General features: G+C 40.5%; 1 protein-coding gene across 2 annotated transcripts in view; it reads right to left on the reverse strand.

Moving 5' to 3' along the window:
• The window catches only part of MDGA2 (MAM domain containing glycosylphosphatidylinositol anchor 2), an 865,051-nt gene extending 853,755 nt beyond the window's left edge, over positions 1 to 11,296 (reverse strand). For both annotated transcript variants that reach the window (XR_006704997.1, XM_045450889.1), the window contains exon 1: positions 9,923 to 11,296. Coding sequence is in view for 1 of the 2 variants with exons in the window: in XM_045450889.1 (XP_045306845.1) it covers positions 9,923 to 10,202 (280 nt within the window). In the remaining variant the exon portion in view is untranslated. The remainder of the gene's footprint in view (positions 1 to 9,922) is intronic.
• Between the last annotated feature and the right edge of the window lie 14,117 nt (positions 11,297 to 25,413).

Raw genomic sequence — 25,413 nt, forward strand, 5'->3', positions numbered from 1 at the left:
TAAACAATTAGTTGAGTAGGTGAGAAATAGCAATTTTGGTCAGTTTTGGACCAAAATTAGACGCTATACACAATAAATGTGCAATAGCCTCATTTGATAATTTTTCATTTTCCCTGTTTTTATTTTTATACTATCAAATATTTATATTTTTACAAGTAATTCCTACTTTTTTCCATTCAAATAGTTTACATTTATAGACAGCTAATTTTCAATTAGTGTCAAAGAGGAGGACATTAAGAATAGTCTTGCTCCTTGGGTCACCTGGGTGGCTCAGTTGGTTAAGCATCCAGCTTTGGCTCAGGTCATGTCTCGTGGTTCACGGGTTTAAGCCCTATATCGGGTTCTGTGCTGACAGCTTGGAGCCTGGAGCCTGCTTCGGATCTGTGTCTCCCTCTCTCTGCCTCTTCCCTGCTCTTACTCTCTCTCTCTCTCTCTCTCTCTCAAAAATAAATAAAACATTTAAAAAAAATAAAAATAGAAGAATATTCTTGCTCCCTGATACAAAAGCAAGATTTATATATAATCTGAACACACATATGTAAATACACTCATGCACATAAAGTTTAGGTTACACTAATATTCAAAGGAGTTCTTTTTTTTAATGTTTATTTAATTAGTTTTGAGAGAGAGAGAGAGCAGAGACAGACCAAGACAGAAATCCCAAGCAGACTCTGGGCTGTCAGCGCAGAGCCCGACCTGGGGCTTGAACTCACGTACCATGAGATCGTGACCTGAGCTGAAATCAAGAGTTGGACACTTAACCAACTGAGCCACCCAGGCGCCCCTCAGTGGAGCTCGTAAATGAGGCAGAGAGTGGGGTTAGCAGTTCCCCACTGCCACCCCCCCGCCAGTAAGGAGCAGTAGAAGAAATTCCAGGGTTATGCAAATTGAGAGAAAGAGGTTAGCTTGAGGTGCAATACCAATTATATGCGCACACAAGATGTAATATCAATAGCATTTTCATGCACATATTAATATTAGATATACTGTTTAAAATATAACACTTATTTTCTGCTAGACTGACACACTGGAATGTTTTTCCAGAAAAAATTACTTCTTCTCTGTTACTAGTTCTGTACTCTGTTCTAAGAACCAAATGGCAGGCCTATTATGAGGTCCAACTGCTAGCACACCTGAGTGTACTTTCTTAAGGAGATGGAGAACACTTTTCATGCACTCTCCCTCTATCCCAGGTATAAAAAAGCAACCATACATTTTTATTCTTGCTTCCCTTTATGTAACAGCCCACTTTCCTAACAGTTGACTGCATGTGGAAACGGAGGGATACAGAGATTAAGATTTTTGTCCATGGTCACCCAGTAAAGCAACACAGCTGAACCAGAAGCAAGCCTAAATTCCTCAAGTTTTCAACCACATCTTGCTGCTTTGCACAAGGGTAAAAAACAATAATGAAAGCATATACCTCACTTTTCATAACGACAATGCATTCATCTCAGTGGCTGTACATTTGTAAAAATCAACATGACATTTCAAGTCATTCTGGACCCACAGTCCACTGCTTCTAAGTAGTATACACTCTGAAAGGGCTTTGAAAAGTCTTTGACTTTAAGTCCAAGAGGAACTGCTGTGTAGGTTCAAAGCTTCCCAAGGTTGCCAGAACTTTAAACACAACTGTCTTATCTTCTTCTTTTTTTTAATGTTTCTTTTAAAACCTTATTTATTTTGAGAGAGAGAGAGAGAGAGAGAGAGAGAGGGAGAGAGAGGGAGAGAGAGGGAGAGAGAGAGAGAAAGATAGTGGGCAGGGGAGGGGGAGAGAGAGCGCAAGAGAGAATCCCAAGCAGGCTCCACACTGAGTGAGCCAACAAAGCGCTCTGATAACTGTCTTATCTTCTAATGAGCAGTCAGTTGGCTTCAAACTGACCAAATCCAAAATCTTGGTGGACATAAATATCTGAGCACATTCTAGAATATCACACAATGAAATTTATTTCCCAGACTTACAGACTTTTGCAGAGGAAGGTGGAGGCTAAATGACAGATAATATCTTTCTAGTTGGGTATACTTTGGAGAAATAGCTTACGCTTTCTTAGATATGCATTCTAGGGTTATTTTTCCTTATGGACCATGATTCCTACAGCTGGGATCTGTGCTGTGGCAGTGCATTTCCACCTTCTTTATCAGTATTATGCCAACCTACTTTCAAGGCTCAACTTAGGATGTATCAGCTTTTTCAACTTTCCTCCATCCATAATATCAATGGTAACTGCTCTCTGTTTTTTAGGCACAAACTTATATATTTCTTACAGCCTTACTTTGTCTGTTTCCCCATTTAGTTTTATCTCTTCAATTAACTTATAAACTCTTTCAGTTCACAGCCTTTACACCACACAGCTACACGTTATCCACAGCAGTTATACATTGATTTGTTGACTGAATTACCAGAAGTTACCCTACATTTGCCCAGAATCTGTACAGAATTCCCACTGGCCATAATTTCTGAAAAGTTGCCTGTCTTCCTCAGATTTTTCTCTCCTTGGGCATACTCACAGGAGCCCCCTCCTGTTCAGGTGGACATCTACCTGAGGCAAGGCATGAACTCAATACACAGTTCCACTCAGAAATAACAGAATGCCCTGATGCTTAATCTGTGCCTCTCTCTCCTTATGTACCCAAGTCATACAATTAATTAGTAAGAAGGATAATGTGGTCTGCAGGACCATAGCCTCTATTTAAGAGTTTCTCATCTTTCCCTTTCAGGAGACCAGAAAAATCTTCCTGAAGATGTTTTTCAGTCAAATGGCAAACATTTTACTTCTTCTGTTTGACACACATGAACAAAGTTCTAATTACTTCAGAAAAAAAAAATTATTTTGCTTTTCCCCATTACTTAAAGGGTGGATACATTTTCTAACCGTCATTTCTGGCTAGCATCCTATTTCCTACTTACATTTTTCAGATCTGAGCTGCATTTTCTGCTGTCCTTTAGGACTCTGGGAGGCCTAGCTATGAATCAACCTTTCCTCTTTCAGACAGACATGTTTCCCTTTCCACAGAATCACTCAATGATTTTTATCCCTCCCATTCTCATTACAAAGAAATAAAACAAAAAATAGGCTGCTTGCAGATATGGTAACATGTCACATACTTGACCCTATCTGTCAACCACACAGCAGTAGAGTGTTGAGTTGAGTGTTGAGTGTTGAGTGGAACAGTAAGAAACTGATGTCTCCTACTTTTATGAAAAACTATAAAGGTAGCACACTAAAAGATACAAAGAATAAGTTACCTCATCATTTGTAAAACCCCTGTTGCTACGTAACAATGTCTTTAATTAATATATTTATAGTAAATGTGTAATAGCCCAAAAATATTTTCCTAATATTTGAAATTTCCTGTGATTATAATTTCTGGGGAATGTGTGATTTGGATTATGAAATGGAAATCATCATCTTACTGAATTCAATCAATGATATCAACAGAAATGAAAATAAAGCGTTTTGAAACCAAGCTTAGAAAAGGTATAGTATCTCGAAAAAGTGGTAAGAAACCAATATAAAAAAAGCTTAACTGGGATCAGTGTAAGGAGGTATAGTAAGAAAGAAATGGAGGGGCACCTGGGTGGCTCAGTCACTTAAGCATCCAACTTTGGCTCAAGTCATGATCTCATGGTTGTTGATTTCTAGCCCAGCATTGGGCTGTCGCTGTCAGCACACAGCCTACTTCACATCTTCTGCCCCCTCTCTCTCTGCCCCTCCCCTGCATGTGCTCTCTCTCTATCAAAATAAATAAACATTTTTTTTCAGAAGAAAGAAAGAAATGGAACTGCACTGGCATAAAATGGAAAATAAGTGTGTGCCCCAATAATGCAACATGACAAATTTTATTAGTAGGTTGGGAAAAAAATCCATCCAATGGATGTGCCTGCATTCTGGAAAAAAGAGTTGTGAAATTTCTTTCTGTAAAGAAATCTCATAAACAACTCAGGACTGCCATTTGACTGGCATATTTGCCATTTGACTGGTCTTAAAGTAGTGGGAAAATTTAATGACATCTTATAGTCTCTTCTCACAACTTTATAATTGTATAGGCCCAAAAGTTTATTAATTGGATTTGAAAATAAAAATAGGGCACAGTTTCCTATGAATACAATCACTTATTCAGTCTGATGTAAGTGGTATATTTACACCGACAGTCACTGAAACAAAGATTGAAATTTCATTTTGTAGGACTATTCAGTTAACAGCAATAACAATGAAGCTGAAAACGCTCACCCTATTCATACCTGAAATGCCCTCATTATAATACTTTGCTTGTCCCTCCAAAATAGCCAAAAAGGAGAGTACGACATTCTCCAATTCAACTCAGAACTGATGGCACATTCCCTTAGTTTACTGCAGCTGCCAGAAAGCACCACTCTAGAGCTCAGTTCCAGGACTAGGCTGGTATATCTATGTGCCTTTGCCTTTTGTAGGTTGTAAGCCTTAAACCCAACTCTTTCAAGACTTTTCCCAAAGCATAAAGACCAGGTCAGAGAATGTGAATGATGAATTACCTCTACAGCTAGAAAGCAACCCACAATCACAGTTCCTAACACTGTCTTAAAAAGACATAAACTGAACCCATAAGGCTCATGCTGGTAGGTCTTATCTCCGAAAGCCCCACCACAATCACACTAAAAGAGTAAGTTGTGAAAGAATACAGAGCACATTCCTTCAGAAAAATTTGCTTGTAGCCTACTTCTCAAAACAGATTTAAGGCGGTTCACCTTATAAAACAAAAACAAAAATAATTGTATAGTATCAATAAGAAGAGTCAGAATCAGAGACAATAAAATTAATCCAAGAAATCAAGACCACGAAAAATGCTTTCCTTGGATTTCTTTAGTGATATCTCTATTCACCAGAACTCCATCTCTACACTTTTACATCGGAGTCTTAAATATCTTCACCCTGGCATCCTTTCTAACTTATTCTCTAGAAAATGATTCCTTAGGCTTGATGTACAACCTGCTCAATCTAAAATACTTAAGAGCCCACTTAAGGACTTTCCTAGGGATCTATAAGACATGAGCAAGTAATATTATTTAAATAATCTTCCCACTTTGCATGCAAATTCTCAACCTTGAATGGACAAAAATAATCCCAAGATACAAAGGACAGCCCACTCTTGGTGATGGTGATATGATGGTGGCCAAGGTGGTGACAATATGAGTCTGTTTATGTGTACGTGTATTGCATATAGGAACAGTGGGGCGAAGAGTGGGAACAGAGAAAGAGTTGGCTGTATGTGGTAGAGCTTTAGATTGATTTTTTTCAGCAACATTTATTAAAGTTATATCCCCCTCTCCTGCCATAGGCTGACACCCTAAATATGTGTTCAGCCAAAAGCAGTCTCTGATCATAGGGCCTCTCCAAACTCAAAATGGGCAAAAATCACAATTCAACGCACTTAGGATAACTTTGCCATGAGGATGGCAACATCCTGGGACTGGATGCAATGGTCAACTGATGTTCTAGAGCGCTCTTATCCTTTGGATCAATCTGTCCATTCAGATTCGACCCACTGACAGGCTGGGCTATCTTCCAGATCTTTCCTATCCACACTAAATGTCATAGCTAAATTATATGATATTAGTTGATATTACTGGAATTGAGTGAATATAGCTTGCTAATTTGTCATACACATATGTTTGATAAACTTATTCTATTTATTATTTCCAGCACATCCTGGGAACTATATAGATAGTGCATTAACCATTTCAGGATACCTACTCACTGGTCGACTGGCTCCCATTAAAAACCATTCAGACATGGACTTTTATTTTGTTTTTCGCTTGTAGATTTGTCTTGTGGTAATGCAGTTATAATCTTTTATGAGTCTCCTTGGAAATTAAGGGCATGATAGGCCAGAAGTAAAAATACAGTGTGTGGCAATACAGTAGTTTTTTTTTTCTTTTTTAGCAAAACAACTGAGAAGTCGATGGGAGATAGGATTCTCAATATATGATTCTAGAGATGTAAGATCTCTAGAAAACACAGTTAAACAGCCCAAACTGCACAAAAACTTACAAAGAAAACTTTCAAAACTAGGAAAATGTTTTGATCGCTTGGCTCTAAGTATTTCAGTTAAGTATACATATAGCTGAGGTTTATTATGACCCTTGATGCTGTGCTTAATCAGGTATCCTAAAACTAATACAAAGGAAGTCCAACAAAATAATACCAAAAGTTGATACCATTTCACTGTTCATTTAAGGACTCTGGTTTTCAGTAACTAAAACAAAACTTTCAAATTCCAAGAGTATTCTCAGGAAAAAAACTTTGAATACAAATAACTTTTTAAAATTCAAGAAAGTCAAATCTGTAACTCAAGAAAATGGATTTTAAAAACTACACAAATATATCTCCAAATGAGTATTATCCATCAAAATATTTAACAGCTGTCTTAGGAAGTCTACATGAATTTTTTTTAATGCTGCTTTGTTATAAAGAATTATTTTTTTTCCAATTTTCCTTTCAGAAGTGTTTTCAAATAATTTATATCCCTGTAATACTATCTCTGGCGTGGGAGAGTTAAGAGATATACAGGAAAATGCCAGTTTTTAAATGCCTTTTTTAATGACATCAGAATTATTGATGGGGGGTAGACAGCCGGATATAAAATGATGGATAATTTCCCTTACCTAAATGCCACACATACACAAATCTCAACTATTGTGCAGTAAGTTTCCTAAACAATATCCCAAGATAAATAACAGTAAGTTCCTGGGTCTACAGAACACACTTTTACAACATAAGTATTAAACGTGGTGCCAAACTAATTGTGCAAAAGAGGAATAAGATTATAGTTACTCAAAACAATATAATCTGTGCATTAAAACAAATATTCTCAATTACTTAAAAAAACCTGAATTTCACGCTCAGAGTTTTCCAGCCAAGAAGTGGAAGAATGAAGGGACTGACTAGCTATTTCAAAGAAAAGTTGCAATGACGTATTTCTAAATCATGAAGTTAACTTGAGGCTGCAATGAAATAATTTTGTCTGAATTAACTATAAGACAATTTTTATTTCCCCTTTAACTTAGCTAGTAGAAGGAAACATTAAGAAATAATACTTTGTGTGTAACATGAATGGTTTTACATCAGCAAATACAAAGGGATAAAGGGACATAGATTTTTATGGTAGCGAAATTCCAATGTAGATCTTTAAAGTCTCTGTTTACAACTACCCTGCTTTCTTACTTATTCGTTTTCATGTTTCTTCAAATAAAATGTTCAAAACACAATTTATAACCTTACACTAAATCTTATGTCTATGTCCTTTCCACAACTGATCAATATTTTATACCTACATAAACTCACTATAAACATTTCAACAAATAAAATTCAAACTACTTTAGGTTAAGAAGGGTGTCATGATTTACACAGTCACAGCAATGAAATCTGAAGTCCTTATCGGTGTTTCTCAGACTTAAGCATACATCACAATTATCACCTAAGGTAAGGAACACAGATTGCTGGATCCCACACTCTGAATTTCTGATTTAGAAAGTCTGGGAGGGGCCTGATAATTTGCATTTCTAACAAGTTTCCAGGTGAGGCTGATGCTGAAGGTTAGGGGTTCCCACTGTGAGAACCTAACTCTTGTGCTAAAACATATTTAAAAACTAATACATAAATATATTTTTTCACCCACCTAGTAGCTGTAACATTTATAAGGACCAGGGATATGGATTAATTTTCACACAAACCCCATTCTAATCCAAGCCAGATGCCTAATAGCCACACCAATATTAAAAGAAAACAGAAAAAAAAAAAAAAAAAAAAGACCGCTACCTTCATCACAGTGATTAGTTCAGTAGCAGAACTGCATCCCCCTTTGTTGTTAAGCATCATGGGCATTATTTCAATGCAACTGTTTCCTACTTGTTCCCACTCCTAGATCTTACCCTTCCACTGCCCAAAATGAAACCGTGCCAGGATTTATAATCCGAATGACAAAAAGTGACAGGAAAATGGTACCATGCCTTTCTAATCCAGACACTTCCAGCATGTCCTGCCATCCCTGAATCTAACTTCTCATTATCTCCTACACACACACACACACACACACACACACAGAGTTGTTGTTTAATCTTCTTAGCTGGAATGATCTGAACAAATGAAAAAGAAATAAAGACTTGGATATGGGATTAAAGGAATCCAGACTCCCCCATGTTAAGGAACAGCTCCTTCATAAGGCTCTATCTCCAATATTCCTCTATCCCTAGAATCTCAGCCACTCTAAGATGTTCAGAAGTCAAAAGAGCAATAAGTAAATTCTTGCCCTCCTCAAGGCCCCACCTCCTGCTGTCAGCCAAGAAGTAAGATCTGCCTGGAGTTTCAACATCTCTCTCAACATACACACACACCACCATCATCACCACCACCACCACCTCAAGCGGGTTCTCTTTCCTTTGGGAAAGAGGGGCTGGGTAGAGAGGGGAAATTAAGATGCACAGAGGTAGGAGAAAGTGAAACTTTTCTGGCCTGAGCCAAAAAGGGAACTAGGAAGACAAGAAAGAAGAGTGGCAGATGGAGCGCTGGAGGGCCAAAGCTCACCCCTCCCAACCCCCTCCTGACCACCGCCTCAAACACTCAAGCCAGGAAAAACACAGCAGAGACAGTAAAAAAAGGCTGGGTCAGATCTCCTGCCTCCTTCCCCACACACCTGCCCATGGCACACACCACGTTCCCAGAGAGTTTAAGTATTCAAAGTCCCCTTGCACCCGCACCCACTCTGCAGTAAGTTCCAGGGTCTGCAGGGAAACCTCTGCAAACACTCATGCCCTTTGCCCAGGGACAGCCATTGACCTAGCAGTGCAGCGCTGGGGTCTAAACCCTAGAGTGATACCAAAGGCAGCAGTTGAGTGTCCAGCACACCCTGACCCTAGGAGAGCTGTAGCAGAGTGGTGGCCGCTGTCCCCTCCATAGCTGTTCTCTTAACCTTCCTACCATACCTCTGAGATCACAAAAGTTATGTTTCCTTTGTGGCACTGCCTGCTGGTCCCAGGAAATGAGGCGCCTTTCAACCAGAGTCTGGGTGTGTGTGTGTGAGTGAGTGTATCTTTCAATCCCGAAAGCCAAGGGTGCCAACTGCTGACAGGCAAAGGAACCTAGATCTGCTCTTGAGGACTTAAAAATCTCCAAATTAACAAGCTCGCCCTTCTCTTGGTCCTAACCGGCCCAGACCTGGGTTTTCCAGAGAACTGTCGTTGTGTTCCTGTTGCAGCGAGCTGGTGTCCTGCCCCGGAGCCAAGACGCGCAGACTTGGCCATCCGTTCATTCATGCATTTGCTCATCCATTCACATAAACATGTCCCTTAATTGTGTCTGGCACCGAGAATCTTGCCTGCTATTTTCCCCTCCCCAAGTCAGTATTCATGGCAACGCTGGTGCAGAACGCAACTCAACTGTCACCCCACTTCCTGAGCCGGAAAACGAAGTCATGTAAGCATTCACCAAGAAGAAGAAAAAAAAAAAAAAAGGAAAAGGTGGAGAAAAGGAGGCGGGAGACGGAGAGGGATGGGGAGCTCACTGGGGTCACATTCGGAGCTTCCCTTCGGGGGAAACCACGGCACAGACACCGCGGCAATGCAAGGAGCCAAATCATTATTAAATCAAGGACTGCTAGAGCTCCGTTCCCCAGCGGGGATAAATCAAGTGCAAAGCCACTCGTTCGCAAGAGTGCAATGTTGCCGGCTCGACCCAACTCCCAGCCCAGCCGAGGCGCTGGGGGAGCGGCTCGCAACCCAACCCGCAGCGCGCTCGCTGCCTCCTCACCGCTCCCAATAACGTGATGAAGTGTAAATCAAATGCCACGCCGGGAGGGGCCCCGGAACGGCGCGAGTCGTGCATTTTCGCTCGCCAGCCTATGTTGCCCAAGAATCACAAGGTCACGATAGCGTCGCGATTGCACTCACCGTATACTCCTTGGCCAGAGATCCCTTCCAGAAGGACTGTCAGCAGCCACACGAGACCGTACACTAAATCCATCTTCACGTGAACATGAACATATCCAGCCCAGGGGGGATGCAGCGGGACCTTCCGGAGGCCGGCGGCCAGCCGAGCGCGCTCCACTCGCGCCCGGGCCGAGCCGAGGTGCCCAGGAACCGCTCGCCGAAGAAGGAAGCGCCGTCCGTCTGTCCTTCTCCGGCGGCGGCCGTGAGCGGAGCGCAGGAGCCCCGCACACCCCACACTCATGCACACACACACACACACACACACACACACACACACGCACACACACACTCCCACAACACAATACCCCGACACACACTCACACGCACGCAGCACTCACACCGGGCGCCTGGGAAAATCGCAGGCGCCGGGGAGGAGCAGGGGGCGTGATGGGAAGGGGACCGGGAGGCGAAGTGTTCTTCAGGGTAGCGGGCTCGAGTCTCCGCAGCGACGGCGGCGGCGGCGCGCTGGGCTGGCGGCGGGCGCGGGCCAGGGGCCGGGGGTGCCGAGCGCTGCAAGCCTGACGCGGGCAGCCACGGAGCAGGAAGTGGCCTCTGACTCGCGGCACGGAGCAGGGGCTTCCTCGCCTGGATTCGCCTTTACAAAGTAACTCGCGAAGGTCCCCGGAGGAGCGTCAAGCGGCGGCAGCGGCCCGCCCGCCCGCAGTCCGGAGCCCCCAGCCCTGCTGTCTTGCCTTCCCCCATTCCATCAGTTGCCATTGCAACGCCAATCCTGTTACACGATACAGGCTCGCATCTCCGAGCGGGGAGAGGAGGAAGAGGAGGAGGAGGAAGAGGAGGAGTGGGGCCAGGGGGACGGGGGTGGGGAGGCAGGGAAGGGAGGGGGGGAGAAGGAGGAGAGGGACCGAAGAGGAGCAGAGTGTGCGTCTGGAGCTCTCTCGGGCACCAGCCTCAGCCGCCGCCGCCGCCGCCACCACCGTTCTCCAAAATAGCCTTTAGTGCCCCGCCAGCGAAGAGAGGGCTCCGGGCGCCCGCACCGATTCCGGGAGCCGAAAGCAGAGTCCAGGCACCGCCACTTGCAAGGGAGGGAGAATGCCAAGCCGAGACCGGATCCGCACACACGTCTACGCGTGCCCACCGGCACCGCGCGCGTCCTCTTCGCTTCCGCGCCGCCCCCGCCAGGTGGAGGGGTGGGGGCGGTCGGGACAGGCGGGAGTTTAGAGCAGGGAGCCGCAGAAGGGGTTCCCCGCCTGGGCTAACGTAGTGCTGGCATCCAGAGGTGAACGCGGGAGCGGCCGCCTGAAGAGGACACCCGGCTGCGTGGCCGCCGCTCGGGCCCCAGCTGCGGCAGAGGTGTCGGGCCAGGCGGCGGAGCGCCCAGGGCTCGACGCCGGCCGGAATCCCTGGGTGTGCGCGGGGGTGCGCGCCGCGGAGGCGAGAGGAGGAGGAGGAGGGCGAAGGCGAAGCCGAGAGCGGGCGGACGGGCTGCCGGGCTGCCAGAGAGGGAGGCTGTGTGTGGTCACGTTGTGCGCTACGTGCTGAGAGCGCGAGCTGCTAGCCGCAGCTGGGCGACGTCAAAGCCGGGTGCGCGGCTCTGCCGCCTGCCTCCGCGCCTCCTCTGCCTCCTCTGCTCCGCCTTCGCTCTGCCTGCCTGTGTCAGCCGAGGAGCTCATCAGTATGGACAGCGCCAAGAGGCTCCGCGAGGCCGGCGGCATCCGGCTTCCAGCTTTCCCCGCCGAGGCCCTCCCCCGACACCCTGGAAGCTCCGCGGCGGCGGACCACCGTTGTCATGCCCGACGCCGCTGTTTGCGCTTGCACGCCGAAGGGCCGGCTGCCACCCTAGACCAGGGTAATTACAGCACACACCGTCTCCTCCCCGTCGCCCAAGGTCTTCCAGGACCCGTTCTACTTGACTAGAGGGCAGAACAGGCCAGGGCACTTAGAAATGGCACAGTTACTTCCCCATTTCCGTCCTTTTTAAATGGAATTGTGGTCAGCGCGGCAATGAAATGCCTCTCCTCTCTAGGAGAGGAGACACTGGGAGTTCAGAGCTTAGTTTATTTAATATGCAGTGTCTCCTACTAAAGTTAACTGCTTTGAAAATCTTTTCTCTTTTGTGAAAGACAGTGTCTCACAGGGGCAGAGCTAGCTAGTTAGCTCTGATATTTGGGGAGCTTAAGAAATTCAGTTACAAAAGGATTAGACAACTCGAGGCATCTTTACTTTGGAGCAAGTGTAGAAATACTTAGCTCATTTTAATAGGGAAAAACTGGGAATATAGTAGTGATTTGGGATTTGCTTCTATAGCCACAATAATTAATGCTTCCTGCGTGCAATTCACTTTCTTGAATATATTCTTCACTATTCGAACAGCATATGGATAGGGAAGTGATAAAAATAGCTACAAACGTGCATTTATACGTGTGTTACAAAAGTAATTGCTATGAAAAATCTGGAGCATAGTATTCATTTATCTGCTCCCATAGTAGATTAGTGCTGCAGTTCTCTCTCCCCCTGCTACTTCTGCTGTGGGGAGGGAACTCCAAGCAAGAGAAAATGAATAGTCCCCGTTGTTTCCACCAAGGTCCCTTATCTCACTTAAGTGAATTATGTATATCATCTTTGTAGGGTGGGATCTACTGCTTACCCTCTGGATTTCCAAGATAGGAGGAACCAAGAATAGGTTCCAAGAATGGGATGGTGAAAGTGTCCCAATGGACACTTCACTGAGTGTTGAGGACCCCTTCCTTATGAAATGCCACTTTCACATGGATGGAATTGTCATTTTAGAAGCAAAATTCAATGTGTGGCACTTCTGAAAAGAATGAGTGACGTTCGCTCACTGGCCACTTGTATGGGGAGGGTGGGGGTGGGAATTGTCTTAAGTTTCTGAAGATCCGTCTTTAAAAAAAAAAATCATTCCTGCATAGTACAGCATAGCAGCTTCAAGGGGCAGTAAACTGCAACTCTCAGACAGCAGCTCACAATGTATATTTTCCATGAGACACTTGCAGATTTTAGCTGCTCATGTTCTGAAGTAGTATTTCACCTGCATATTGGCACTATCCCTTTTTTAGGGGTGGGGGGACTCATATTGAATCATTTGCTCTTTGAGTGTTTGCAGGACTCTAGACTGAAATATCTTAATATCCCAGAATGTCAGTGTATCACATTTGCAAAGGAATCCAGACTAAGTGACTATCCCTAATGGGGATTATTTTCCTTAACTTTCAACATTAGGACGTTAGCTTCAGGGAGTCAGGGCCTCTATTTTCCACGTAGTGCACACCTGTGTCTAGGGAAGGACCCTATACCCATGGAACCCTCAGCAGTTTCTGAATGAACTATTCAGAGCTTGATAAGAACCTGGACATTGTGGAATTTATTTCAGTTGAGGAAACAGCCAGGTGTATCTACTCCGGGCAAGGCCTAATTCTGGATATTGGACATTCAAAAATATGTCAGACAGAATCCCTTACTTTAAGAAACAGACAATTTAGTGGACAGAGTGTGTTGGTCAACACATGCACTATTATCTTTGTTGACACGATAACTTTTATATAAGTAAACAAAGTCCTAGGGCATAGTGTGGCAAACTCTATGTGCAACCATTAATTCAGTTAACATGATAGTAAAAATAAAAAATTGCACTGGATTTAATATAGGGGTTTTTGTTCCTATGAAAATCCTGGATAGATAATTTATGGAAAAAAATGGCCAGTTCAACCAATCAAGGTATTATTTTATAAATTTATTTTTATTTTTGATATTCAGCATTTTATATCTGCTCTGACCAAACAGGCCTGATGTATTCAGCCACACCTAGCACTAGCTACTGAAGGCCTCCAGGTGGTGAGCCTGAGCTGAGGCTTGAGGATGGGAAGGGAGATGGTTTATTAGAGGAGAAGAGCTCTAGAAGACAGGCCCAAGAGCTATAATGAAATTGGACCCAGGACACTCTGTGTAGCCCAATTAGAGCAGTTTCCTATAGGAGCAGTATAAATAACCTATGGAATACTAGCTTCTTGGATTTTGCATTGTGGATATAGATGTTGCTTCGAGCCCAAAGGAATCCCACATTATATTACTGCCAGGGCCCACTCAAGAGTAGTCTTCTGTCTCTAACAAGAAGAGCAATGAACACTTTATCATTTGCAATTACAGGGCCATGAAAATTTAGGGGCTCCCCTCTGACAACCCTAATTACCTTAACAATGTGTTATAGTTTTATTGACTATGGTTTCTGTTTAATTTCTATCTCCATTTTCCAGTATGAGCATGACATCCAAACCTAGGTTGCATCAGAGAGGCAATGTCATAGAGGGAGTCAGGGCTTGGGACAAGATACACCAAGATAGTGGGACAGAAAGAAGAAAAACTAGTAACTCTGGAGATACAGCTGAGTAGGGAAAAATTGGAATATTAGTGACAAATCTGCCCTTTCTTTCTAATCTAGCTTCTTCCCACAAAGCCAATACAAGGCCTTGTATGTTATTTATGGTTACTCCCTGTTTCCTCCACTGGCCCTTTTAAATCACGTATACACTATTCCCTGTCCTGTTTATAAAACCAAACAAGAATGTAGAAATCATCAAGAGTATATAGGTAATCTCTCAGAAATTGTACACCCTAACCTGTTGCCCCCACACTTCTTTGTGCTTGCTGTAGTCTTCTTGGTCACAGATTCCTGGTTTATATCACAGCTTATTGGGACTATAACCCACCCTGAATCATACCTTTCTTGTCTGTGTATATGTACCCCTGGCCTAATCCTTTTATCCTGAGGCTAAATCTATTTCTGACATTTCCAAAACCTGTTAGGGCAAACTCTATTGTTCTGTGGCTCAGACATGCACCTGAGACCCCATACTATCACTCCCTCAACCTCTGTCCAATGGACCAGTTCTCTTGAAAGCTAATCCACTCTGATTAAACCCTAAAATGGAACCATTCCTGTAGGGTACAAAATCTTCTGTCCTGGTAAGTTTCCTCTAGCCAAGTGCCTTTCCACCTAGTTTTATTTTCTCCTACTTAGTAATAGCTTCCAGGATGCAAGCTTAGAAATCTAAGCAGCATCACCTAGAATCGACAGTTTCAGACAGTAAGACATGATTTACCTTCTGAGAGACAAAGCATAGTATTGGGGATTCTAGGTCTGGTCATTTCCAGGAAGCAGGCAGGGGACACTTGTTCATAAACAGCAGAACTGAGACAGACACTGGTGTTGAGTATGAGACAAGGATTTCATTTTGGGAAACAGGACTGTCCCTTAGCAAGGCTTTAGTGGGAATAAAAAGGGAAATGAGAACGGTAACTGCTAATATTCTAAATAAAGAAGCACAGCAAATCCCCGTTGTATGGACTGAGAGAAGTCAAGGAGAGATATATGACTTGAGGAAGCAACAAAATACCCAAAGGTTAATCCCTAGAGGTAGTAAATCCAGGGTCTAAATTAAAAAGAAAAAAAAAAAGGTACCTAGGAAAGGCTCATTATATCGATACTGTTTTGAGAGGATGCCAAGGTAATTTGTTACCAGATGATGGGGCTAAGGTCTCAGATATATTGTGGCTGCCAGTAAGGAGGACCTGAAGGACTCAGGAAAGTAGAGGAAGAGGCAGAAAACATGAGGCAAGGGTCTTTATAGTCTTGATATTCTATCTTCGCCTTAAAAATAGCAAATCTTTGAGATTTTTTACTCATGTGGTCAAGAGCATTCTCCCTCATGTGCCCTCCTTCTTTAAGAAAGATATGCTAGTCAATAGATCTAGACTTCCAGGATTTTGTGAGCCACTCATGTTTTCTATAGTTTGTATCTTGAACCCACAATTATTTTTTTAAAAGCGTACCCTCATATACCATAGCCTTGACAATTTTAGTAGCCCTGCCCTAGATTTATTCTTATTCTGGCACGTCTCCCTCGATTCTGACACTATTTCAGGAACAGAGAAGATGCAGATTTGTTCCAGAGTAGAAGATGTTCAGTTCAGGGCAGTGTAACATAGTAGGTAAAGGTCTGAGCTTTGACATCAGACTGCCTTGGGCTTGAGTCACTGATGTCCCTCTGACCTTCACATTTCTCGTATTTCATAAAACAAAAAGAACAAGAGGTTACTAAGAGTTTAAGTAAAGTAATACACATGAAATAAATAGCTCAGCACCTGGCATATAGTGCTCAAATAATATATTATTACTCAATATTTTTATTGATAATTGTTAGTTGTTAAAGAGCATTACTAGATGGGGCTAATAACCTGAATCACTTCCACTTTGAGGTTAGCTAACAGCTCAGAATCTTTGGTTTTATAAGTATGATGAAGTGTTCTTTTCTGTAAAAAGCATTACTTCACTTGCTTTCATTCAAAGTTCATCTGTCCCATTTCTGTCCAGTCACATTGAATTCTGAAGTCTTTCTACGGTTTATCTGTAATGGTTTGGCATTTCAGTACTTCGGCATAGCTTAATATCTTCTGAAAACTTGAAAATTTGAGAGTACAATTCTACTTCAAGATTATTTTTGAAAGTGCCACATCCCTGGATGTATCCTTGGAAAACTCCATAGCTTAAATATTAACACAGAGAAGTTTCTGCTTATCATTTTTGCTTGGGTTACTATCTTTTAAAAACAGATTGGTATGAAGTAATGCTTACACTTCTAGGTCACCAGTAGTCTAGATTAAAGATCAACATCAAAGTTGGATTAGCAATTTTGTGGTGGAAATATAAAGAAACCCACTGTTTCTGACAAGGAAGTGATTTGATTAAGCCACAGATATGTTATAAAGGACTAGAAGAGAGTTGAACTAAAAATTTCCCCAAGGTTCTACATTTGGAGCATTTTATAGATGTGCATGTAATAGGAAATAAGGGAAAGGAAATTTGGGTCGTAATCAGAGCTGGGCTCATTTTGGCATCACATCACTGATACAATTAATATAATATAATATGCCATAACAGAACAGAACAGAACATAATATGAACTTTAAACATTCTCTGTAGTTAAACTCGACCTGCTAATAAGCTACTCCTATCAACCAGTGGTTGGAAAAAGTCAATGAAGCACAAAGCCTTCTTAGGTTTAAAATTTACCATCTTTTATCTAATTACCCAGTTTTTCAGGGTTTCTTTCACATGCTCTTCTCCTTGTCCTCACTCCATGATTGTTGGTTCATGTTTTGTCCTTATATTAGGGATAGGTATCTTCTTTTATTGTTGTCTTCCATTTGATCTTTAGGTGTTTGCCATTAACCCTCCTACACCCATTGCTCTCATCTTCACCCATTAGCTTTGAGTGATAAGGACTCAGCTCTTGGCTCATTCCAACTTCAGGCTTCTTTCAGACTTCCTGCCATGGAAGAACTTTCTCATTCCCCTCTGGAGCCACCAGGAAAATCTAGATCTCCTCCACCCCACTCATATTGGGAAACTATATAGCATTACTCTTCATTCTCTCTTTACCTGTGTATACCATGTTGACATTTCTCCTCCTTTGTAGATTCCCTAATTTACACTCAAGGAGGTGTTTTAATTCAAGAGTTAAGGCAAGATTCAAAAAATAAGTTTTCTCCACCATGGAATTCCTAAAGCGTATGAAGGTCACTAATCCCTTTCAATCACAAGACAGGACAGGAAAGTCCCCCTCAGGAACATCCATTTCCCTATCTTCCAAATCTGCCATCTTTTTCCTTCCTCTCCCTGGGCTCTTCTACTCTCCCTGACCATAAGCCTCTCACCAGGCCAGAGGAAAGTTGACCATCCTTCCAAAGGAAACACGAAACGCATTTCAATCTTACATTCTTACTGTCTGCTTTATAGAAAAACTGCTGTGGTCTGACTTCTCCAAGCTAAAGCTTAATAATTTAAAGCCTAGGTCCTCCCAGAAAAAAAAAAAAAAGAAAAAAAAAAACACCTTTTTTCTTTCGAATGCCTGACACTTCTTTTTTCCCTGGTTTCTGCCCTTTCCCTGAAGGTATGCTCAGCTTCGATAAATGTGGAATCTTAGAGCAGCAAGAATTACAGGAAATGAGAAAGAAGTTGGATATAAGATAATATTTCAAAATATTAGTTATAGCTGCACACCCCAACCTTGTATAATTAGTTTAGTAAGGGGGTAGGACCATGTCCTGTCTCTTAATGGCGGCTCAGGAAAGAAAACATTATTATGCAAGTTCAAAGTTTTGGAGCAGATCCAAAGAAGTGCTGGGTTTGGGGGTGGGAGGTTTCTAGGGGGCATTCATGAGAGGTGCCTTGAAGGAGGGAAAACTAAAAAAACAAAACCTGTGGGCAGGAAAGCAGTAACTAGGAGATTGAACAGTCAAGTATTCCAGCGTGCTACAAAACTGGCAAAGAAAATAAGACCAGCCAAACATGTGGCTGAGTAGTTTGAAAGTTAACCAGGAAGAATACAACAAGACAGAAGAGGGAAGGGAGGAAGAACCACGGGGACCATACCAGGTTGAATAGTGCCCCCCCCATTGTTGTCTTCTCAGAATGTCAGAACTTCATTTGGAGGTAGGTTTTTAGCAGATGTTATTAGTTAAAATGGGACCATAATGGAATAGGGTGAGCCCTTAATTCAATATCACTGATGTCCTTAGAAGAAAAAGTACAGAAACAGACACACAGAGGAGAATACCATGCAACAACAGAGGCACAGGCTGGAGTGATGCATCTTCAACTTAAGGAAAATAGGGGATTTCTGATGCCACCAAGGGCTAAGAGGAAGGTGAGGACACATTCTCTCCTGGCACCTTCAGAGAGAGCACGGCCCTGGTGACACCTTGATTTTGGCCTTCTAGCCTCAAGAAGTTTTAAGAGAATAAATTTCTGTTGTTATAAGCCACCCAGTTTGTGGGACTTTGTTACAACAGCCACAGAAAACAAATACACGAGCTCATATTTGTCTCTTGGGCAAGAGTGTACACAAAAACTATTTGGCCGAGACCTCTGGGGCTGCTATTCAGATCCCTGCCTTTAGAAAGTGTTCTTCTAAATCTTTATGGAATCACTTTTCTAGCTCGGACAAATCAACTAACCTCAGTAGTCTCTGCATTTCCAATACACAACATAATACTCATGAGAGCTAAAGGGAATTATGCTTGTTAAAATGTAGGTGATCATGTACTTTCTCAGGAAACTAGGAAGAAGCAGGAAAACTCAGTTTGAAGTTCTCCCATCTCAAGTTGACTCTGATGCAGCTACTCCCAAGTATGGGTGGGGAGCCTGGGATCTCCTGGAGAAGAATGGAAGGGAGGTAGTTCTGTCCTCTGTGCTGCATGTATCTGACAACACCCCTCTACTTCACGAAAGCAAGGAGGAGTTTTCAAACTTTCTTTTCTTGCCATTTATTCACCTCAACTCACAATAATAAATATATTTTCTGTCCTGACTCAGAACACACACACATATCCAAAACACATTTATTTCTCATAATACAATTACCCTTTGCACAAAAGTATTTTGTTATGTTCTTTTCTAGTCTATTCAATTCCTTTCTTTTCTATATTATTTTATTTTTAAAAAGTATAGTCTGACCATACTAAATTTATTCTATACCTCCTTAGTGTGTAACTGATCATATTTAATGCAAATGCCTGTCTTTTTACATGCTGAAATGTTGCTTAAAATGTTGATAAAGAAATTCTCTATCTACAAATTCTGAAAAGAGCATACACTCTAACTCTCATGCCCTGAAACAATAAAAGTCTTGGATAGGCTTTGGAGAAGGGATAATTGTTAAAGATACACATTTTAAATGATATACTTCTTTACCTGTTTTTTATCCTTTCTTGTTTCATTCCATATATAGTGACATCTTTCTTGCACAATAAATGCTCATCTTCAGTAGCATTTTTAATGACTGAACAACAATCCCACTGGGTGGATTCAGAGGAATCATCTAATCAAGCTCCCTTTCTTGGGCATTTGGTTTGTTTTAAAAGCTTATATTCTAATGGGATGAGATAGGTAATAACCAATAAACAAACAAATACACAAGGATAATTGCAGATTGCAATAAGTACCTCAAAAAAGTGATGTAATAGTATACAAAAGTATTGTGGATTATGTTAGATAATATCATCAGGAAATGGATTTTGAGATAGACCTGGAAGACAAAAAGCCCACCTCATAAAGTTGTGAGGAGAGATCTACAGACACAGGGGAAAACAAGGGTTCTTGGAGTCTAATGCATTCAAGGAACAGAAGGACAGCTGTCTGGTAGTTAGGAACCAACTCATGAAGAACTCTGTAGGCCAGTGTAAAAAAAAAAAAAAGGCTTTATTCTCAGTGCAGGGGTAAGCCTCTAGATAACTCAGAGTGATAGAAAGAAAAATAGAGACAGAGAAAAAGAATGAGAGAGAGAGAGAGAGAGAGAGAGAGAGAGAGAGAGGGAGAGAGAGAGAGAGACTATCCCAAGAGGGAAAAGTAGTCAACAAGTATACTGGGCATGAGTATGAATGACTAAATCCGTTTGGGCACTGATCATATGAAACTTACAGTCAACTTCAGAGCTTATTTATTTATTTATTTTAGGGTGTTTTTTTTTTAATGTTTCAAGTTTTTATTTAAATTCTAGTTAGTTAACATGTAGTATAATCTTGGTTTCAGGAGCAGAATTTAGTGATTCATTACTTACGTATAACATCCAGTGCTCAATACAAGTCTCCACCTTAATGCTCATCACCTATTTAACCTATCTCCCCACCCATCTCCCCTCCTTCAGCCCTCAGTTTGTTTTCTTTAGTTAAGAGACTCTCAAGGTTTGTTTCCCTGCTTTTTTTTTCCTTCCCCTATGTTTATCTGTTCTGTTTCTTAAATTCCACATATGAGTGAAATCATATGGTATTTATATCTCTCTGACTTATTTTGCTTAGCATAATGCACTCTAGCTCCATCCACATCGTTGCATATAGCAAGATTTATTTTTTATGGCTGAGTAATATTCCATTGTATATATGTACTACCTCTTCTTTCTCCATTCACCAATCAATGGACATTTGGGCTCTTTCCATAATTTGGCTATTACTGATAATTCTGCTATAAATATCAGGGTGCATGTGTCCCTTCAAATCAGTGTTTTTGTATCCTTTGGGTAAATACCTAGTAGTGCAATTGCTGAGGCATAGGGTAGTTCTATTTGTAGAGGAACCTCCATACTGTTTTCCAAAGTGGCTGCACTAGTTTGCATTCCCACCACTAGTGTAAGAGGGTTCCCCTTTCTCTGCATCTTCGCCAACTTCTGTTGTTTCCTTTGGTTTTAGTAGTAGGTTTTAGTATAATTACAATTATTTTATGATAATTTTAAACTTGGGTTTCTTGTAGTGATCTTGTAGTTAGGGTTCTCCTGAGAAACACGACCAATACAATATATATAATAAGACATCTAAGCCATTTAAAATTGATACACTCAGTCTTTGAAATCACAGTATGAGGTAGGAACCTATCATTATCCAGTCAATAGATGAGGAAACTGAGACACAGAGGGCTCATGTTGAAATACCTTTGTGTTCCAGTAAAAAACCCACACTTGTAATAATATATAAGACTTTAATAAAGTACCATACAAAGTTACTAATAATTTTATTTAGAATTTTCTTGTCCTTGAAGCCCTTTGGTAACTCATTTATACTCTTATTTGAAACTAGTCTGAATTTTTTTTTTATTAACTGGGAAGTTTATAATTTTTATGAACTCTAGAGTATGATAGAAATTATTACACAAAAAAGCTTACCTGCTAGTCATCTGGACCTGCATATTTTTGAAGGGCAGTCCCTGCTGGTCTATTCAATTAGTGGAATTATAGTAAGTAATGTATTTCTGAATGTTTACTAAAATACAATGTTATGAGTAGCAAAGTCTTAAAATTTGATAAATTTATGCTTACCTCACTTTTTTCATTCTCAAAATGTGTACTTTTATTTTCTTTGTGTGTATATAGATCAGTGTATATGTTTGTAAGTTCTCAAGATTGCATTTTTTTTTTGTCTCTTCAATCTACTAGCTTTCAAATTTTTCAATTATTCCATTTCATGCTTTCAAATTAATTAAGTCTTTGTGTTAGTTTTCACATCTCCCTTATTCCTATCTCTTAGACTACTTGGGATAATTTTGGCATATCAGTTTTAGCTTCTCATACTGAGTAATTAGTTTATTTGTGCTTATTCTTACCTATTTACTGATGAAAATATTTAGATTTATACCTCTTGGACTGACTATAGAATTTGCTGTTTCACTCTATTTTTGACATACCATATTGTCTACTTTGTTAGTTTTAATGTAGATTGTAATAAATAAATAAATGTAAGATACAAAGTCTTGTATATAAATATAAATATATAAAACGAATTTTCTTAATTATATTATATATATATATGTGTGTGTTCTATATTTTAATAATATTTTGATGCCTGTTGCATCAAAACGTATTTTGTCATTCATTATTGCAGAGGAGAGGTCTGAGGCCAGCTTGATTTTTTAGTTACTACAGATATTTGCTTTTCCTCCCTAGGCAGTTTCAGTGTTTTTACTTCATGCTTGTGATTCATGTATTTTATCAGGATGTATCTGGATAAGGATTTTTCCCAGAAATTATACCTTATGTGTAGTTAGTCCTTTCTTACCCTTGAAATGTTTTCTCTTATTTATGTCTCCTCTGTTTAGTCTGGTTATCCTCTTTGGGAACAACTACTCTTTACTTTATCTTCACTATTTTTTTTCTATCCATATACATTCATTTTGGCATATACTATGTGTGTATTCACTTTCTTTCATCAAATCTGTCATTTTTCTCTGTGTTCTGGGAAACTTCCCATGCTTCTGGTCCACATCGCTGCTTTGATTTTCCACAGCAGTGTATATCCACATCAGGCTCAAATGGAAATTTTATCTTTATCATTAATTTATAATTGTCCTAGAAGCCCTTTGATAACTCACTTATTGCTTTCTTCTCTTCATCCCATTTTCTTCTGTCTTTGCCTGATACTGGTGAGGCCCTAAGCCTTGTCATATAAGTAATCATAATTTTCTTCTAGATCTTGCAATAAATTATTGTCAGGGATGCACTCATTTTTGTGCTATTCCCTTTCTCTTTTGCTGCAGTAATTTTTTATTAGCCCAATGCCAATTTTTCTTCTTAAAGGGAATTTAGATCTATCAGGATGTAATTTTCTTACAGAAAATATGGATTGGTTAGGTCCTGCTCCCTTTCTACTTGAGTAATGTTGAAATTCTCTTTGGAGGGTCGTAGTAAAGGGCAGACAACAGGAGCCTTAATAAGGAGCAGGCCGTGTACAATTGTCTATTACTTCAGGGAATTTTTCTACTAATTGCATAATCTGCTTTTCTGATTGAAAACAAAGAAAATAGGTAAAGATTATAATTCCCAGCCTGCAGAATGGGATTTCTTTTATATCTGTCCCCTCTTCAGTGCTCACTTATAGTACCTATACTTTCCAGAATACATGTATTATGGTACTTCCTCTGCAAATAGTACCTGAAATGTGCCATTTAGTTGGAGAATGGATAAAGCGCCTTTCTTAGTTGTGTGTGTGTGTGTGTGTGTGTGTGTGTGTTTCAATCTCTTGACTTCACTCAAGAATTAAATCCACAGTTGTTTCCTTTTCTTTTCTTTCTTCTCCCCCTCAAAGATTTCAATTTCTATTTTAAGCATGCCAATTTCTCACAGATTCTAACCTAAGGTTGTGTCTGTTTCACTTACTTATTAACTCCTGTCTTTTTCTGCATGTTTTCCCATAGGGAGAAGGCTGCATTGGCGCCTGTTAGCCACACGTTATTTAAATGGGGATTAATACATTTAATTTTCTAAACTTATTTCACTTTAGGTTATTTTCTCTACTTCCATTCTGTAGGCAACCCAGAATGACTGGTATCATTCTTCATAATGTTTCTTGGTAGTCGTAAAGAAATTTCCTTGATTTGTATTCTTTATGTTATTTTGAATTCTGTTAATTAAACTGTCCTTATCGCTTACAGGAGACCTATAAAGATAATGACGGAATCACATTAAAATCTTTTAAAATACAAATCTCACTCTAGAACAAAAGAGATGAAACGGAGGTGGATTCAACACATATCATCAACTTTGAAAGTGGGAGAATTCTTATTTCCAAATCTTGGAGAAAATACTCATAACCATGAAGGAATACAAAATCCCCGATTCAATATGTTTCAAATTTCTATTTTCTTTTTTATCAACTTCACATAAAATAAAAGGAATCAAAAACACAAAACATGAGTTAAAAGTTATTAGATGGGTGGAAATATTAATTCATTCCAAACATTTGTTAAATCCTTATATAGGAAAGTGTAGCATTTGTAGAAGTCTCTGGCCTTAATTTCTTGGTCCAACCTGGAGGTCACCTGCAATTTTAATGAGGAATTCATTGAATGAATGAATGACTTCCTACCTCAAACACCTCAGCCTGAAGGCTTTCTGAGACCAAAGAGCAGGTCAGAGATGTAAGGGAGTTAATGCCCACAGAAGCAACCTTCAAACAATAAGGGCCATTTGTTCGTGAATAACTTCTTCACTCCTTGGTTGGGAAATTCTCTGAGAATAGTCAGCAAGTCTCAGCCCCAGTTATCCACAACAGTGCCCATTCATGAACGCATCTTTTATTGACTTTCTTCCCTATATGATTTCACTTTTCTAATAATGCTTCCTAGGACCGAGTTCTGCTTTTTGGGGAACCCCATATAAGAAAAGAGGCAAGTCCCAGAGTCATAGTGATAGCAAATAAATGCTAGGAAGAGGTATCAGTCAAGGCATATAGTGTTTCACCAAATGTTTGTTCCAAACCATTGTTGTTTTTTTAAGTGTTTTATTTTGTCCCCAAGCCATTGTTTTATACAATTATAACAGTGCTAATTTTCCATGTAAAACCCTCATGCCAGGAAGCCAACAATACTTAATGACTCAGCTATCTGCCTTGTGTCATTTAAAAAAAATCTTTTTTTATTTTGAAAATTTTAAAATACTTTAAAGTTCTAAATTACTAAAAAATTCTAAAATGACCCAAATATTCTGTCATCTAACTCCTTTTTTAGTCCATATCTTATCTTTAATAACAGTTAGATATATTTAAGATGTATGACATGATGATTTCATATACATCTACATAATGAAATAATTACCACATTCAAACTAATATCACACTATCTCTCACATACTTATTATTTTTGGTGATAAGAGCACCTAAAATCTACTCTCTTAGTAAATTTACATGATTCAATACAGTTTTATTAACTATAAGCATCATGCTGCACACTAGACCTCTAGAATTATTCATCCTACAAAATAACAAACTCTGTAACCTTTAACAAGCATCTCCCCATCTCTTCTCCCCACCCGCAGCCCCTGCTAACCACTGTTCTTTCTATTGTCTGCTTTCACAGATTTGATGTTTTTAGCTTCCACATACAAGTGAGGCCATCCAGTTTTTTTTTTTGTTTTTTTTTTCTGTGTCTGGCATATTTC

The sequence above is a fragment of the Leopardus geoffroyi genome, chromosome B3 (genome assembly GCF_018350155.1).
Source record: "Leopardus geoffroyi isolate Oge1 chromosome B3, O.geoffroyi_Oge1_pat1.0, whole genome shotgun sequence".
In the NCBI taxonomy this organism is placed as follows: domain Eukaryota; kingdom Metazoa; phylum Chordata; class Mammalia; order Carnivora; family Felidae; genus Leopardus; species Leopardus geoffroyi.